The sequence below is a fragment of the Xylocopa sonorina genome, chromosome 18, assembly GCF_050948175.1.
Source record: "Xylocopa sonorina isolate GNS202 chromosome 18, iyXylSono1_principal, whole genome shotgun sequence".
Lineage (NCBI taxonomy): Eukaryota > Metazoa > Arthropoda > Insecta > Hymenoptera > Apidae > Xylocopa > Xylocopa sonorina.
Window position 1 is genome coordinate 4,050,647 of NC_135210.1, and position 17,005 is coordinate 4,067,651.

At 37.5% G+C, this 17,005-nt stretch overlaps 1 protein-coding gene across 2 annotated transcripts; it reads left to right on the forward strand.

Moving 5' to 3' along the window:
* Positions 1-811: 811 nt before the first annotated feature.
* Positions 812-14,691, forward strand: LOC143431519 (uridine phosphorylase 1). 2 transcript variants are annotated; one of them, XM_076908307.1, is made up of 6 exons: positions 812-921; positions 10,659-10,782; positions 13,229-13,390; positions 13,476-13,661; positions 13,793-14,125; positions 14,344-14,691. In XM_076908307.1, exons 1-6 carry the CDS (start codon positions 887-889, stop codon positions 14,524-14,526), a joined length of 1,023 nt encoding a protein of 340 aa, XP_076764422.1. In that variant the 5' UTR covers positions 812-886; the 3' UTR covers positions 14,527-14,691. The 2 variants fall into 2 exon arrangements, with proteins under 2 accessions (XP_076764422.1, XP_076764421.1); XM_076908306.1 differs by lacking the exon at positions 812-921 and adding an exon at positions 8,156-8,331.
* Positions 14,692-17,005: the final 2,314 nt, after the last annotated feature.

The following is a 17,005-nucleotide window of genomic DNA, read 5'->3' on the forward strand; positions in this document are numbered from 1 at the left end:
CGAGCGAGTGACACGCAAATTTGTGGCTATAGTTCATTTGTAAATCATTTTTTGTCAAAAAGTATACATTTTTCTGAAAGCATAATATGTTGGGTATTCTTTCTGTGTGTATAAAATGTAAACACCTACCAAGCCCAAGATAAAATCAATGTTTCTAACTTATTTATAATAAATAATATACATTAATGATAAAAATAAACGCAGTTTGTGACAGTAATATCAATGCACGACACCGCATTCACCTCATATATTTATTCCAGATGAAACGGTGTTCCTTGAGTATCAATAATTCTCCTCGATCCTGTTCATAGAAAAAGAACATCTTAAGTTATATACTTTTATTTCGCCCCTTTTACGGGAAAATTCTAATAAAGAGAAGACTTTGGGGAATAAGAGAAACATCCAAAGAAGAAGTAACAAGCGCAATCAGAAAGTTAGTCATTTTATTAAGCATTCATTTTCTATTCACAATAATTACATATTAGACGATATGATAAAAAATCTCCTATAAAAATCGTCCGCCAGCGTAATTTACGAATCTGTACGTCGAAACGAGAGATCATAGTAGCCGCCAGTGGTCGGTCAGGAGTTTGAAGTTCGCGGCGCCAAGGGCGGCGGCTGGCGCGCGTCAATCAGAAACGGGGACCAACGAAGCGACGCGTTTCCAAATGTCGCATTAAGGCGAAAGCGTCGCCACCAAGAGGGAAGCCTGGTACGGTCGACAGAAAAGACGCGCGCGCGCGCAACGTGTGCACGGCCGTGGTTATCGTTTCTGCGATTATAGTCCTGCGGAGGGATCATCGAAAGGACTACACCCCTGCGCCGGAAAGAGTCAAGGTTTGTCATTCAGCAGGACTACAGCGAATAAAGGGACGCAAGCGGAACGATGAGTCTTCTACTGGAAGAGGAGGAGATCGACGAGTGAGTGTTTCTGTCGTCATCAATTACATTTTCTACGTTTAAGTCCCGATCCTAACGGACGCAACTCGCCTTCTTTTAATTGAACATAGAAAAAGAGGGGCTTGGCTGCGAGTTCGGCCACCCTTCTCAGAGGGACCAGCGAACTTCTCGCGATCATTTTGAATCGAAACAATCGACTGTTACACAGGTTGCTCATGGTTTAAGTGGAACTTTCGAAAGTTCTGCGTGATCGCGTTTCCTGGAAAACCTAGTGAAATCGATGTGGAAGCTACAAGTGTACCGAAGAGGCATGTGATTTCGATGTTTGTGAATCTATCTTGGAGCATTCGAAAAAGTGCGAACGATATCGTGCAGTCAACTTTCAACGTGACGTAAACGCGGTTTTATTCGCTACGCGACTTCCTGCTTAATTTGGTGGAAGATAAATCTGCGCGTTGAGGATAATTAATCAAGGTCTAACCTGAGCGCAATATTTTATCACAGTAGAATAATTGTAAGAAGTATTTGAAAGATCGTTTTCTTGGAAGAGAGAAGTGCAGAGGTAATAAGATATTACAAGTTCGTACAGTATCAGTAAAAATTAGTTCTCTCGTGAATAAAATATCGTTTTAGTTAGACACTGAGTAAAATTGTAGAACATGGTGTATTTAACATGGTCAAACACCCGGTAGTATTTAATTTGGAACGGAAGTAGATATAACACGTGAATTCGAGCTCACGTTCACTCGAGCTGACACTCGTCAGCAACGAAGTGGACGATCGATATATGATATAGCCGTGTATTGTGCTCCATGCGTGTGTCGCGTTCGTTACTTTCGTAAAATTGATCTGTGTAGCCGTCCAGTTCGTACTGTAAGAACATGGAAGCAATCCGGAGCCCTTAAATCAGACGATAATTAATCATTGAAGCGTTCACACGTATTTCTCGACTCACCTTGAACTTCAAAGTACTTCTCGCTCGAGTAATCCACGTACACGTATTATCCGAACGCACTTCGTATATTTTGTAGGTGAAAATAACTTGTAAAATCGATTCTCCTTATTGTGCATACTTATATAAGTTTTCTGACTGAAAGCTTGAGCAATCTGGTACAGATAAGAGCTGAATTTTAATTTTCCCCGAGATACTCGAACTGCGTGAAGTGCTTGCCAGAAATAAAAGAAGGTTACGCGTTTTAAGCTTCAGCTGCACTTAAAACACTTCAATGTATACGAGGAATTTTACAAGAGGAATACAATGCTGCCGAAGAATACTTTGAAAGCGTTCAAAGGGACAGTTCTTGTAAGAATCATAAAAGAAATTCTTGCAGAAAAGATTAACCCCATTTGGAAAGTACCCTGGGTTCAAGGATAACTTCTTTACGATACAAACTACAAGAGATACACTCTGATACTCAATCGAGTATCTACCACTGTGTTTTATATCCCAAGTATGAAACATTGTTTGATAATTTGAACGGCTGGTAACTACAGAGTGTAGATACACGCAGATGGTAATTATAATGATCTGAATAGCTCGAAACTAAGGGATTCTACTAAGAATTCTGTTTCACATGATTTAATCGCGAGTATAGCCGCGTATACTTGCACCCTCCGACGTATTTAACTCTTCTATCGCTATGACAACGGGACGAGGAGATCATCTACTCTTTTCGAGAGGATGAGCAATGAGTCTGATTCGAAAAATCTTTGTCTGCACCGCCATATTGGTCAGGCATTTGCTTGATCAATAGAAATTCGCAGGAAGCAAACATTGTTGATAGAAAATGATTAAATTTCCCTTCCAAGTGCTCCATTAGATAAATTCTTTCTCTGGTTTGAGAATAGTGCACTTGTACGTGGATCGTTGACCGTAGACTTATCAGTGAAGAGTTTGGAACAAATAAAAACAGCAAATATATCTTAGATAGGGCTCGGTTTGCCGTGAACGAGGAAGTCTGTGCCACTACTTTTGCATAAAGTATTTTATGCAAAATAATGCCGAGGGAAAGAAGTTTTGTGCCGCTTCATTCCAAGTTTTATACAAGTTTTGCTACTCTTTCGAGACGTCTGTTAAAAGACTTGTTGAACTTAAGTTCTTCTGCAGTTTGTCGTGCAAATATAAGATTGCCCAGATAGATTCAGGGTTTTTAAAGAGAGTATTAAGTAAACTTAAATGTGGATCATTGGCCGTAGGTATAGAGTAGATATAGAGTAATGCAGTAGTATAAATACAAACAGCAGATCGATAACAGGTGTAGAAAGAACAAGATTATCCTCTTGGAATTGTTAAAAATCTGAATCCAAGTATATCTCCGTTATCTTTATATTTCTTAATTTATATTTCTCCAATTGTTCATAAATTTATTAGAAATAACTGGTAGTATCTAACGCCAGAGGATATGTTTCCTTTAAAAATCTATTCTTATATATCTATAGTCTGCAGCTATTTTTAGTTACTGTACAATAGAAAATTGCAATGCGCGAAACATATACGGGTGTATTCGACGTCCTGTTTAGATAGTGCCGTTATATATAGATTAAATATAGCGTAAACAAAAGATCAAATAGGCAAAATGAAAGAAACGTTATCTTAATGATATTTAATCACTGATAAAGAATTAATTAAGTAACTTTGTGGATCAGGATTAGCGATATTACTCATATTATATAATTTATCACCTATCTCGGTGTATATTCAATCGTTTATTTTATATACATTTATTTTATATACAGAGGACGATTCGACGAACAGTTCTCGCGATAATTCTCGTTCCTTTTTCACGTTTAAAACATTACTTCCAAGGTTTACGTAATCCTCGATGAAATAAAGTTTAGTTCGCTCTCGCGTTAAAGCGATAGTATCATTTCAAGCCCTATAAGTAGTTCTACGTTATAATTAAGTACACTTTATTTATCACGATTCCTTTGGAGAGTCCTCCAGGCATTTTATAAATGAATTGCTCGGAGATAGAAGGTCTCCAGTCGCATAAAGCACCGAGTATCGGTATAGAGGACTAGATATAGAGAATATAACTATGTCCAAGCTTGGCAAACGTAAGTTACTGACAATTAAACCAACTTTCGATGTTCCTCATCGGTTTTATTGAAACTTAGTGTGCTTTTAGAGTAATTTAAAATGTTAGACACCTTCTCCTTTTGCTATTGGCAATGATCTACGTTTAAGGGGTAGGTTCTCTTGTAATTTTAAGCATCCAGATGATGTAGAGGACTAAAGACGTCTCTAAAAAGTAGCAATCAAATGGAAATCGATGATTTCAAAGGCGCAACACTTGTTCATCGATCGATACGTGGTACATATCTTTATAATCAATAACTTTGGGACTACAAAGCCAAGAGGCTAGTCTTGGGAATCATAAATGGACCTCAGCAGGAGTATTCTCGCCAGTTCTTCATCAAGAGAGTCATGGCATCAGGATATTACAAGAAGAACAAGAAGATCTGTTCGGGCAGGCGTAGAAAAATATAATTAAGTATTGTACGCGATTATTAGTATTAATTTCGCATTTTTACATTACCATACTTACATATTTATACTATATTATACTTTCTAGTTTTAATTTATAAGTATATAAGGTTTATTTGTGGAATACATTGTAAAATACAGTTTAATTGTAATTTATTGTACATTTTATTAATTATTATGAATAAATTAATTATTTCAAGATAATTTTAGAGTGTTTTCATTATCCCCTAAGTCGAGCATTCCTAGAATAACCAATCCCAATCCTTAAACGAGAGAAATCTCGTCAAATTAACTCTGAATCCAAATAAATTGTTTCCAAGTTAAGTGAATATCGCTCCTAATCTTAAGGCGTCCTTGAAAATGACGTCACTTCCGGGAATCGTCGAAATTCCAAGAATTCTCAATGACGTCATTTCCGGGAAGTGGCACGTTTGGATACCTCCTCTAACATCATGTTCTCCTGATACACTTGCAATTTTTCAACCAAAAATCTGAAAATCCGAGTTTGATGACGTCACAGGGGGCTCTTGGCAATTCCAGGAATTTTCGATGACGTCATTTCCAAGAAGTGGCACTATTCGGATACCTCCTATGACGTCATGTTCTCCTGATACATTGCCGATTTTTCGACCAAAATCTTGAAAAATCGACTTCGTATCAGGAGAACATGACGTCATAGGAGGTATGCTTGCCACTTCTAGGAAAATGACGTCATTTCTCAGAATCGCCGAAATTCCAGGAATTTTCGATGACGTCATTTCCAAGAAGTGGCACTATTCGTATACCTCCTATGACGTCATGTTCTCCTGATACATTGCCGATTTTTCGACCAAAATCTTGAAAAATCGACTTTGTATCAGGAGAACATGACGTCATAGGAGGTATACGAATAGTGCCACTTCTTGGAAATGACGTCATCGAAAATTCCTGGAATTTCGGCGATTCTGAGAAATGACGTCATTTTCCTAGAAGTGGCAAGCATACCTCCTATGACGTCATGTTCTCCTGATACTTTGTGGATTTTCAAGATTTTGGTCGAAAAATCGGCAATGTATCAGGAGAACATGACGTCATAGGAGGTATCCGAATAGTGCCACTTCTTGGAAATGACGTCATCAAGAATTCCTGGAATTGAGCAGAGCCCCCTGTGACGTCATCAAAGTTGGATTTTCAGATTTTCGGTCGAAAAATTGCGAATGTATCAGGAGAACATAAGTTGTGAGGAGGTATCCGAAAAAAGCGCGGGAAATTTAAATTTCAGAATTTGGCGCCTGGTTTGAAAATCTCAGCTTTCAGACTTAGATTCGAACTTACAACTAATTTAATTGGGTTCAAGGTCATTCTTTACGAGTGTTTTCTCGCTCAGGGATTGGGATTGGTCATTCTAGGAGTATTGGACAGGTTTTTAATTGATTAAACAATTAATTAATAATATATAAACATTTATTAGTACTTAAATACAATTTACATATTGGATACATTCCTTACATACTAATTATTCTAAGTTATGTTCATAAATTTGTAGGAAATGAACGTAGATTAAACTATTCTTTTGATTTCTTACATATTTCAATAGTTTTATTATAGAATATTATATATTATTGGAATTTCTTGTAATGTCCCGCTTTGGAGGTAAGAGAGAAAAAGATATATGAAAAGGTATAAGAAAGAGTGAGACAGATGATGAGGACCCTCCTCTAGAACCCCTGGCGCCATCTCTGTGAAAAGCGCTCAAACTGGTCGCTCAGCATTATCGACAGTAAAGTAAACTACTTAAGAACTACTGGCGCCATCTCTTGCGGAATTCCTGAAACTAATGCCCAACTAGTTTCAGCAATTCTCCAAGAGATGGCGCCAGGGGTTCTAGAAGATGGTCAGCACCATCTCTTTCACTCTATCTTATAGCTCTCTTATATTTTCTTTCTCTCTCTTACCTCTAATGTAGGAAATGTAGAATAAATTATAATAAAACTAGTGAAATATAAAATAAATTACAATGAAATTAATAGAATATACAATAAATTAGTATAAAACTAGTACTATGTACAATAAAATACAATAAATTACAATAAAACTGTTCAAATCTAGAATAAATTACAATGAAACTATTGAAATCTACAATAAATTACAATAAAACTATTGAAATCTACAATAAATTACAATAAAACTGTTCAAATCTAGAATAAATTACAATGAAACTATTGAAATCTACAATAAATTACAATAAAACTATTGAAATCTACAATAAATTACAATAAAACTATTGAAATCTAGAATAAATTACAATGAAACTATTGAAATCTACAGTAAGTTATAATAAAACTATTGAAATATACAACAAATTACAATAAAATTAATAAAATGTACAATAAATTAGGGGGTTAACTTTTTTTTTCTTGGTACCTTACAGGGGTGAGGAATGGAGTCTGTAGCTTCTTGTAGATATACATACTCGAACGAAATAGCACGAAACTAGAACAGGGAGGTCCATAATTCCACAGAAAAGATGTTTTTTTTACTGGTTTTGATAAGCGAGGGAATGGCTATGGCTATGGCTACAGATATTACACGTAAGAAGCCATAGGCATTACTCAAGAAAGCCCTATAGGGGTGAGTAAACTTCTATCTTGTGTCGGGATGCAGAGAGTATTGGGTGTCTTGAATGACAGAATTAATTCACAGACAGACACTGCAGAATTGCAGCACCCTCTGTTTCCAATTAATATTTGTGGACGAAATTTAATATATCAAGTCTTCTTTTTTTTAATTCTTCCCTTCTACTCGCGCAATGTATACTTTTTAAATACATACGAAGGCTGGCAGGCGGAGCCAATACCCCTGCAGGGTCTCCAAGGCAAAAGAAAGTTAACCTCCTAATTTTTTTATTGTATAAGATAGCTAACAGTTAGGGTAGTAAAATTGGTCGTGACAAATTTTCTGTGGAAAGCCGCCTTCAGCGTTAAAAATAAAATTAACCCTATAAGCGCATACACGCACACGCATTTAACATTGCACGAGTACAACTCATCGCTCAAAAAGTTAAAGGTCCTTCCTCTTCCTCTGAAAATTGTTTGATTTCTACTTGGATAACATTCCATTGAAGAGGAAGGACCTTATACGACATACAGAGGTACCAAGCGCCATTTCAGCTTACTGGTTTAATGCTACTGGCTTGTTAGTAACACACAAGTTAATGTGAAGAAAGAAACTCCACATTTATAGAACAAACGAGACAAGAAAAGAATGCATTTTCAATTAATTTTCATTTTAAAGTCAGAGCAATCAAACCCAGAACCCCAATGGAACCTCTCACCTCTTACATCCAATCTAAACGAGACTTTAGAACGAGCAACCACTCGCACCAAAGTATCGTTCAGAAATGACAAACACGGTGCCAACCATACAATCAACTCTTTCTCAATCATATCCACGATTCGGCAAAGAGATCAAATTAATCTCTCTCCGATATCATCGTCAAACATCCACGCATTTTCGTGCAGCTGCACGTGTGCAGCAGCTCGCGCGAGAGTGTACCACGTTGGCTGTCGTCCGACATGGTGGGAACACGAACTGTGCTGCCTCGATCTAGGGGAATCGGGTTATAAAGGTTTCCTGAAGCACCGCGAGATCCTATTCGCACTCGTCGGCATCGTTCAGTTGGCTCTGTTCTTTGCGAGGGTCCATCGTACCAGCGAAACTCGAAACCGGTCAACCGACCATTCCTCCGACCTCTCCCTTGGTCGAACGTCCCTCGCACGTCGCGTTCTCGCGTTAATTACCCGCAACTTTACATCCTTCGTCGCCATTGAAGGTGCACCCATCAAGATGCCCACTTGCGCGTGTAAAAATCGAACCGTGGGCGAAGAGAACCACGTGTGTCAACTAAAGCCCCCGGTTCAGAGTAACGAGCACGAGGAGGCGCAAGAACACGACCCCGCGGTTAGGTATGCTTTATATTTCTTTCTGCGATTCGCGTTCAGATCGTCTGCGAGAGTACCAACGCGCTCTCTGCTTTCAATTACGCGATATTTATTTTCATTCCTTGTACTATACGATTATCTGCCATCAGTTGCATAATATTCGGATGAAATGAAACGGGTAAGGTCATTGGAAGCTGCTTTATACATTATATAAAAGTTTCAAATCGTCAGCTGCGTAATTAATAATCGAATATTGTTAGCCGAGCGAGGATTATCGATTTTCACCGGTGTCTAATTAAATTTTTCCATCTCGGACGTTGTACAGCCTCGGTACAATAGTTAGGATTATTTCATTCGCCGCTGGGAAGGGCTTTAGAAACAATGTAACATATGCGAGCTCCTCGAAGCGAATGTAAAACTTTTTTAAAACGAATTTCTTCTTCTGAAGCGAGCTACGTTTCATTTGGAACGAGATCAAAATAATTCGAACCGGCAATTCTAAGTTTTCTTTCCCTACATCTGTTTCAAAAAGCAATATCGCACGAAACCAATTCGTGATAAAATAAGTAATCATATTTAAATTATGAAATTGATGGAAAAACTGGAAGAATTGCACGCAAGACTATGAAGCTACCCTTGAGAGTAAAGTATGCGAAGATCTACCACTGCATCCATAGAAAATTTTAAAATGAACAATGAATTGACATGCAACTGTTTTGAAAAAGTGATCAGTTCGAAAAAATTTCCCTATCTATCAAGTAACTCTGTAATTGTATTAATTTGTCGTTTAAAAGCACTATACACGCATCATTGGTGTTAGGAAGACCTTCCAAGAAGAACGCCAAAGAAGAAATGCTATACGCTATTTAATAATCCTTCCATTGCCCTACAAATATTGTTTTCTGTATTGTATACCTTTTCTAAATGACACTTGCATCATACGAAACAGTTAAAAATGAATATTATCAGGTCATCGGTTTCATTCAGCTATCTAGAGGTTAAATGGAACTTAACATTTACGTTCTGCTCGAATCAGCAATCTTTTATCGGACAGCGATAAGAGAACGATGATTTATAGCCTCCTATTTGTACACAAAGTATATCTAATCGAACAGAAATGGTACAAACAGCTTTCCACTTTTGTGGAAGTAGCGGGGAGAGGAGGAGAGTATTTCGTACAAAGAAAGTTCATTCCAAGAAGAAATTGGCGAACAATTCTGGCGGAAATCTGTGATCACTTCTTCAATTAAAAGGCAATCGTGCCAGCAGGAATCCACGACAAACTGCTCTTTCTCAAATAAATCTACCAATAATCTACAAATTATATTGCATTCCAGAAAGTTTCAGGTTTTAATTAGGCACGAACAAAAGGTTTTTAATTAAATATGAAGCGAAGGAAGAGCAAGTTGCCCAAGTATCGTCGTTCATAGCTGAAGAACAAATGTTCAACGCTTGATCGACGAATCATAGCCACCTGAACATCCATGTACCAATTAGATTGGCAATAATTCGATAGACGTGAGTCATAGGGAGAGTACGTGCATTTTAATCACGAAAATAGTACCGACTCGTATTGTATAGATCATGCGGAACGTTTACTTCGCTAACACAATGTTTCGCAACACTTTGTCAATTATTAGTCGTAAAAAAAGCAGACGCAACGAACATGCATCGAATGGAAAATAAAATAGTCGTACTTCTCACTGAGACCACCTCTGACGTGATTATAGGGTGAATGGATTATAGGGAAATATTTAACCCTTTGCATTTGGTTCGTTCCCAAACATTAACAACAACATTGCTAAAGTAGCAATATTTTCACATGAATGGAAAACTTCAATGCAAGATGCATTTTCAAAAACGCTATCCATTGATACTTAATGTCACTGGTCTGCATCACCCTACCTATTAATAGTCTGATAGATATTAAGATCTATATCGCGATACGAGCTGATAAACAGCGTTTTTAACATTTGTTTAAGGCATCAATACTTCTCAGAGACATCAGGCGATAAGATAAATGGATCATCGTGTTCGTAATTTAAGTCAACCCTTGGCAGCACAGACGTCTCTCAAATACCTGCTTGTTTTCCTAATCTTTCCTTCGCGGTATCATGCATCTTTGTCATTAAGCAAACTCGCTAAAGAAGTGACTATGCTGAGCTAAGAAAAATTGCAGACGAGATATACAAGGCATACATCGAATCAATATTGACGAAAGATGATAAAATGCAAGGTGCTCTAAGGAGCAGCCCACATCCACAGAGTTGCGTTTTTGCTCTACGAGGACGATCAGTTAAAATAATCACTGAAACTTGCGCTAAAATAATAACTCAAACTTCTGTTCCCAGATATAGAGATGGGTCTGTGCGACTACGGAATCCAAACATCGAACTCATGGATCAGGACATACTGTATCACCTGGCTTTGGGCAGTGGATCCCACGACCTCGTCGAAATGTTTGGAGATGTCAAGGTAAACGAAGTTACTGCACACCCTTTCTATTCTACTCTGACTAAATTTGTATACCAAGTACTATGCTGTACTCAAAGTCTTTACAAAGTCCCCAGTCGACGCTTTTCTGCATAAAAAGTTCTAACAGAAGAGAGTTGTAGAAGCAATGAAACTACGTTACAATTTACTTGGGGAGCGAGTAGAGTGGAGGCATAAATTTATCTTATTGCATGAAGTTAGAACCTCGAAACACTAGCTACGCTAACATAGTACTCTTTTGAACGCGACGTAGTTAATATATGTACACTGTATTTTAAGAGTACAATGTTAAGTACTAAAGTTTGTATGAATGTAGCTGTGGATGACGGATTAAAGTAAATTTGACAATTACACGCATTATTAAACGAGTTTATACACCACGTATGTTGCTCTCAAATTAGATAAATGTTCTGCCTCTGAAATCTGAACGCGATCGGAACCATTGTCGATCCTAACTACCAACCAATTACTTGATATCGTTCGCCTCTGCCGTGCAATTAATCGCACGCTGTGTGCCTGCAATCGAATTAGAAAATTAGTGGACTACCCATGATCGTTCACGGACGATCTCTTTCCTCTTCATCCGATTACCAAGCATTACGTAACGAGTCTGCGTTTACAAACAGCGTCGAGGGTCGTTAATACCGCGGTTGCTCGTCGATTTTACTGTTACTTGGCCTCAAACCGAGTTCTTTACACTTTTACCAGCTGGTTCGCGCTAAAAATAACGCGCGATGCCATCAATTAAAACGTCAAACGTTGTACGAAACTATCGATCAAGGCTGAAATTTACACGCGTCCGCTATCGGTTCGCAGTCCCTCAGTTCGCACTAATTATATAATGCAATTAATCGCTAGGGTGGCTTTTAATTGATGTTTACTTCTTATCGATTGGCTTTAAACGTTCGTGAATAACTAAACGATTTCTGTGAATAACATAACGATCGCAGTGGGAATTATCTCTTAAAGTTTACAAACTGACGCGTCACGTAATGCTGCGCGCTTAGTTAATTAATACGCGATCTTATTAATAACCATCGATCCACGTGCGTGCAGCCAGTTCCACGAGTACTCGTATTATCGCTGTTCTTTAAAAAAGAAATTCTTTGGAATTAAATTAAATATACAGAAATAGCTATAGAAATGAATAATACTAGGTAGGGATAAAAAGTATGGAGATATGCTAATTCTGATAAAAAAATGTAACTAGACACTGCAGGTGTAGTCAATCGATGTTGTATATAATAAACTATTCAGGGAAAAATCGTTGAAATCTATTGTTCCCGTTAATTAAGCCCGCAAGGTGCACATTGTCTCTTTCGCAGTCACGCAGCTTCAGTAATTCTATTGATTTCTACTTCGTTCTACCACTCGGTTACTATTACGGTCAATGAACAATTACATCGTACATCCTTGCACCTTGCGTGTTCAACGTAATGATTTTAACAACCGATTGATGCGTGCTACGATTTTTAACGCCTCTGTATTAGCGCGAAGATCGTTGTTCCGAGAGTTGTAGATAAAACAAGTATGATTCTACGTTTTATTTTCAACAACGTAGCTCATACACTTGTCATTGTCCCAAATCGGTCTAAACTGATGGCTTGAACTAGTAAAAAGTATTTGAAAAGTGGGTCGAATCGAAGGTAATAAAAAATATTGCATCCTGGTGCAGAATTGAAGTTATTTTATCAGCCAGTGAAAGTAAACGTCTTGCCTACAATTAGAATATTTAATGTAAATTTCCATCGAACGTTTCTGGCCCCTGGCCAAGATAACGTCTTCCGTTTTCGTTGTGGCGTAACGATACGAACAAGAAGAGAGCGGTTTTCTCGTGGGACCTTTCATGTAATCAACGAAACTGTGTTTACGAAATGGTATTCACGGTCTGATATCAATGAGAGGTCCGCCATTGAAAGAAAGCACAGTGTTTCATGACCTGAATAGCATAATGGCCGAAACTTCTGTCTGAGCTTCTCAACTACGCAGGGGTGGTAATTCTCGCGGTATTATTCTCTGCATTGTCATAATATCTGCATTCTCTCTGATTCTACGTCGCGTTGCTAAGAAAAGAGGCGCTAAAAATTGCGAGCAGCATCGAAGGCACTTGTTCCTGTTGCTCTCCGTATCAAAATAGTATAAAGGAGTTGGTATTGGGAGATGTTGGGTAAAGTTTAAGCTTTATGTTACAATTTTTTTCCAGTTTCAGTATAACAGACAATGAAAGTAGGAGATTTCCTTTGTTGTACAGGTGTCTCTTGCTTTGCAACAGGCCACTTGATGTTGAATTACTTCAATGTTGATTGTAGAAACCAAGAAAGAGATGCGAAGACACTGCCATCTCTTCTTTTCTTCACCTTTGTAGCTTTATTTCTCTCGGATGTGGAAACTCTGCCATCTTTCTAAGTAATTCTATTACTGTTCACAGTTCGTCTGTATGGGAGGAACACCAAAACGTATGCAGCAATTTGCTTTCTACATAATGAAGGAGATAGGCCATAAGCTTCCAGCCGGTACGACGCTTCTCGATATCAGTCAATATTCTTACCGATACTCCATGTACAAAGTTGGACCGGTCCTTTCCATTAGCGTGAGTATCCCAGGATTGGCGACAGCCCTTAAAAAATTAGATTTCTGTACTGTATTCTTCTAATTGAAGTTACTTTTCTGTTTAGCATGGAATGGGCGTACCGTCGGTCGGGATTTTGCTTCACGAGGTGATCAAGCTGATGTACCACGCAAGAGTGAAGGATCCGGTATTCTTCAGGATTGGTACGTGTGGCGGGATCGACCTTGAAGGAGGCACCGTGGTCATTTCCGAGGAGGCGGTCGATGGAATGCTGAAGTCTTACTTGGAGCAGGTAACAAATATTCGACGATAGAGAGTGCCTCGTCTGACCCACAAGTCTCGTAGAATAAAAAAGAAAAAGAAAAGTTACTCGGATGTAAATGTTGTAACTGCTTGTTCTTAAAAAGCTCACTTGTGTTTCAGCCTGTGCTTGGTAAGATGTTATCAAGGCCAGCGAAGCTCGACCGGCAATTAGCCCGTGAGTTAAAGGCTCTAGCGCATCGCGACGATCCCTACGACACCATAATCGGTAAAACGATGTGTACCGACGACTTCTACGAAGGCCAAGGCCGTATGGACGGCGCGTTCTGCGAGTTCTCGGAGAACGATAAGATAGAATACCTAAAACAATTGCAAAACGCTGGCGTTGTGAACATAGAGATGGAGAGCCTCGCCTTTGCGGCCCTTACTCATCACGCAGGCATCAAGGCTGCTGTTGTCTGCGTGACGCTTATCGATCGATTCAAAGGAGATCAGGTACGTGCGTTTAATTAGAAGATCTATGGTACAAATAAATTACAGGTGATCACACATCGATCAGAAATCCTCAAACTATTTTACCATCAGAAAGTAATGATTTTAGCTTGTGACTCTAAAGATATTACTTTCTTACCATATCTATTTTCCTAAATATAGATTTCATGACTCTGTCATTGATGCAGTGCTTTTATATTTGCTTCTGTGCAACTTTATAGGTGCTGGCGCCGAAGGAAGTTCTAGATGAATGGCAAATGAGACCCCAACAGTTGGTCTCGCGTTACATAACTAGATACCTGCAACGAAAAGGCCGCCTTTCATTGGAGGGTCACGGATCGATGTGTGTAAAGAGTCCACGCCGATTCAAGCTGGTGCAGCAAGAATCGGAAAACTACGATTAAATTTCTACGATGTCGGGTAAAGGAATTATCAAGAAAATCTGTTACGGATTTCCTTTGGAGAAGAACGTACTATGTGGAGTACGGATAAAAGCGCACGGATTCGTCGATTCAACTAACAATTAGCTTTCTGAACGTAGAGACCTCGTTTTATTTATCTACTTATTTATGTTTGAGTCACAAAAGAGACATCATTATCAGGAATTCTTTTTCTTTATATATAAAGTATTCTTTTTTTTATTATTTACATATTTGATATGTATGTTTTACGTGTGCACGAAGTACCTATTTACTGAGAAAGGTTCAAATACAAAAGTAAAATTTAAGTAGTCTTTACATATTGCAAACATATTTTAGCAAACCTATTTAATTATCTATATTAAATATTTATTATTGATGTCTATTTTGAGTTAAAACGAGATGTTCTGCTTATGGTATACTATTATTTTAGTATGATGGAATGCTTTTCTGTTACGTCATTTGCTAAGTTTTTCGATACCGCGTATCAAAGTATGCGTCACTGTAGTATTTAATATAAAATTTGTCAAGTTCCTCTTATGTTTATCACGAGGAAAACGCTCAAAGAATCACAAACCTCATCAGCTTTGCTGCACGTTCGCGGTGCGGTAATCCAAGTACAAAGTTGATAACACATTGAAAAAAAGAAGAAGAACAATTACACCAAAGTACACAATGTACACATTTTAATGACCACACTTGGCCACATATCTTATTGTCCGCGTATTTTCTGAAAGTTTTATGTTAGACTGCGATTACAATTAAATGCGGAAAGCACACAAAGAAGTTTAACGTTCATCGACCAAGAGACCCTTACCGTTCGAAACACGAAACTATCATACGTAAATCATTAAAAATTTTGTACACGAAGCGTTGAAGTTTCTATAACAGATCCACGAACGCTTTATTTTGGACTCATGATATTCGCAGTTTTATTAATTTTATGGAATTGCTAACCGGTTTCAACCGTGTTTCAGGGATCGCGAAATATCTTATTCGATAACGTTAAAGGTTCTGTGTATTAGTAGTTTTAGAAACATAGCACATTCCATATAGTTAGATAATAGCATGTGCTTTCGTTCAGCTGACATTTGTGATTGCAAATGGAACTTTTATGTACAATCAGTCACAAAAGTCTATGCATGTAAACCCTTAAGATTTCAAGTATTTAAAAAAGAGAAACAGAGTTTAGAATAATTTATGAATACATCGATTCATTTGTTTCTAAAATTATTTGAACAATAATAAAATCAAATCTTTTACACTTTCAGAGGCAATCTGTATACTTAAAGAATGATACTTTCTTTAGAAAATGTCTGAAATCTTTTTTCTATACTTGAAACTTCAGAAGCATATGTAGATCTTTGTGACAGACTGTATGTATGGTTCACCTGTAGCATTTGAAGTTCAATTGAGATCGGACTAGGAATTGAAAGCATAGAAAATGAATCAAAATGTAATGATGCAGAGAATAAGATTGGTTGTTTCCATTTCGAGTATTTTTTTGTACTAAAAGTTTATTCTCTAGTGCCAAATAGCAAGTTCTTAGGAAATAATTTATTGCGACAAAAGTATTCCTAATCCCATCTCAATATTATAACTTGTTAAAGTTTTGTGACCAACGAACATATGACAATTGTTGATCACAAACCAGTTGAGATTTCCACTACACAAGAGGAAGCAGAATCAGACGTGATACTTTGTAAGAAAAGAGCGATTAACATAGTTGACGTTATTAGTTACCAATTTTGGGCTTTATTCGTAAGAATTCCACGTTATATATATTTTTTTAAAGTGTGCGTGTGTTTTTGTATCAGAAAGCAGATTTGTTCGTTAAAAGACATCTCGATTCTTGTTATGGAGTAAACGTGAGAGATCAGTAACCGATTAAATCGATAGTTATCAAATGTCTAAAGATAAATAAGTGCTGCTTACTCAATATTACACTATTGTAATGATGAGTTTCAGGGGTTTAATTAAATATGTTGCCTCTCTTGATATAAGAGAGATATAACACAAATATTTACCATAAGTTGTCAGTAATATGTACTGTCAACTATTTCTATTGATTTTATATTTAGTTTGCATAGAAAAATACAAAATTGAAACAAATGTTTTCAACTCTGAAAAGAGTAAATCACGAATAGGAACTATTCGAACATGTATTCCTAGTTTTAACTTATATAAAAGTTATGGCTCTGGGTGTTGTCGTAAACTATATTCTATATAAATGTGTTCAACGAGAAGTGTTTCTGTAACAATTCAGCCTTGTATTTGTCACAGCGTTCGACGAAGGTTCATTTCTCTCTCACTATGAACACTTTGAAAGCGGTCGAATGAATTTTTTTATGCAAACAATTTTCGACAAGTGTCAAAGTATACTTGGATGAATTTTAATTAGGTTGTTTATGTGGAGTAAGGAATGTATCGATCATGGTGTTTGTTCATTCATGAATTTGTTACA

What these genes read in the sequence shown, in the direction of transcription:
- LOC143431519 (XM_076908306.1), top strand. Translation starts at nt 8,213, where the DNA reads ATGCCCACTTGCGCGTGTAAAAATCGAACCGTGGGCGAAGAGAACCAC. An exon ending in GACCGGTCCTTTCCATTAGC is followed by an intron (nt 13,391 to 13,475) that starts GTGAGTATCCCA and finishes TTTTCTGTTTAG; the next exon opens with CATGGAATGGGCGTACCGTC. An exon ending in ATCGATTCAAAGGAGATCAG is followed by an intron (nt 14,126 to 14,343) that starts GTACGTGCGTTT and finishes GCAACTTTATAG; the next exon opens with GTGCTGGCGCCGAAGGAAGT.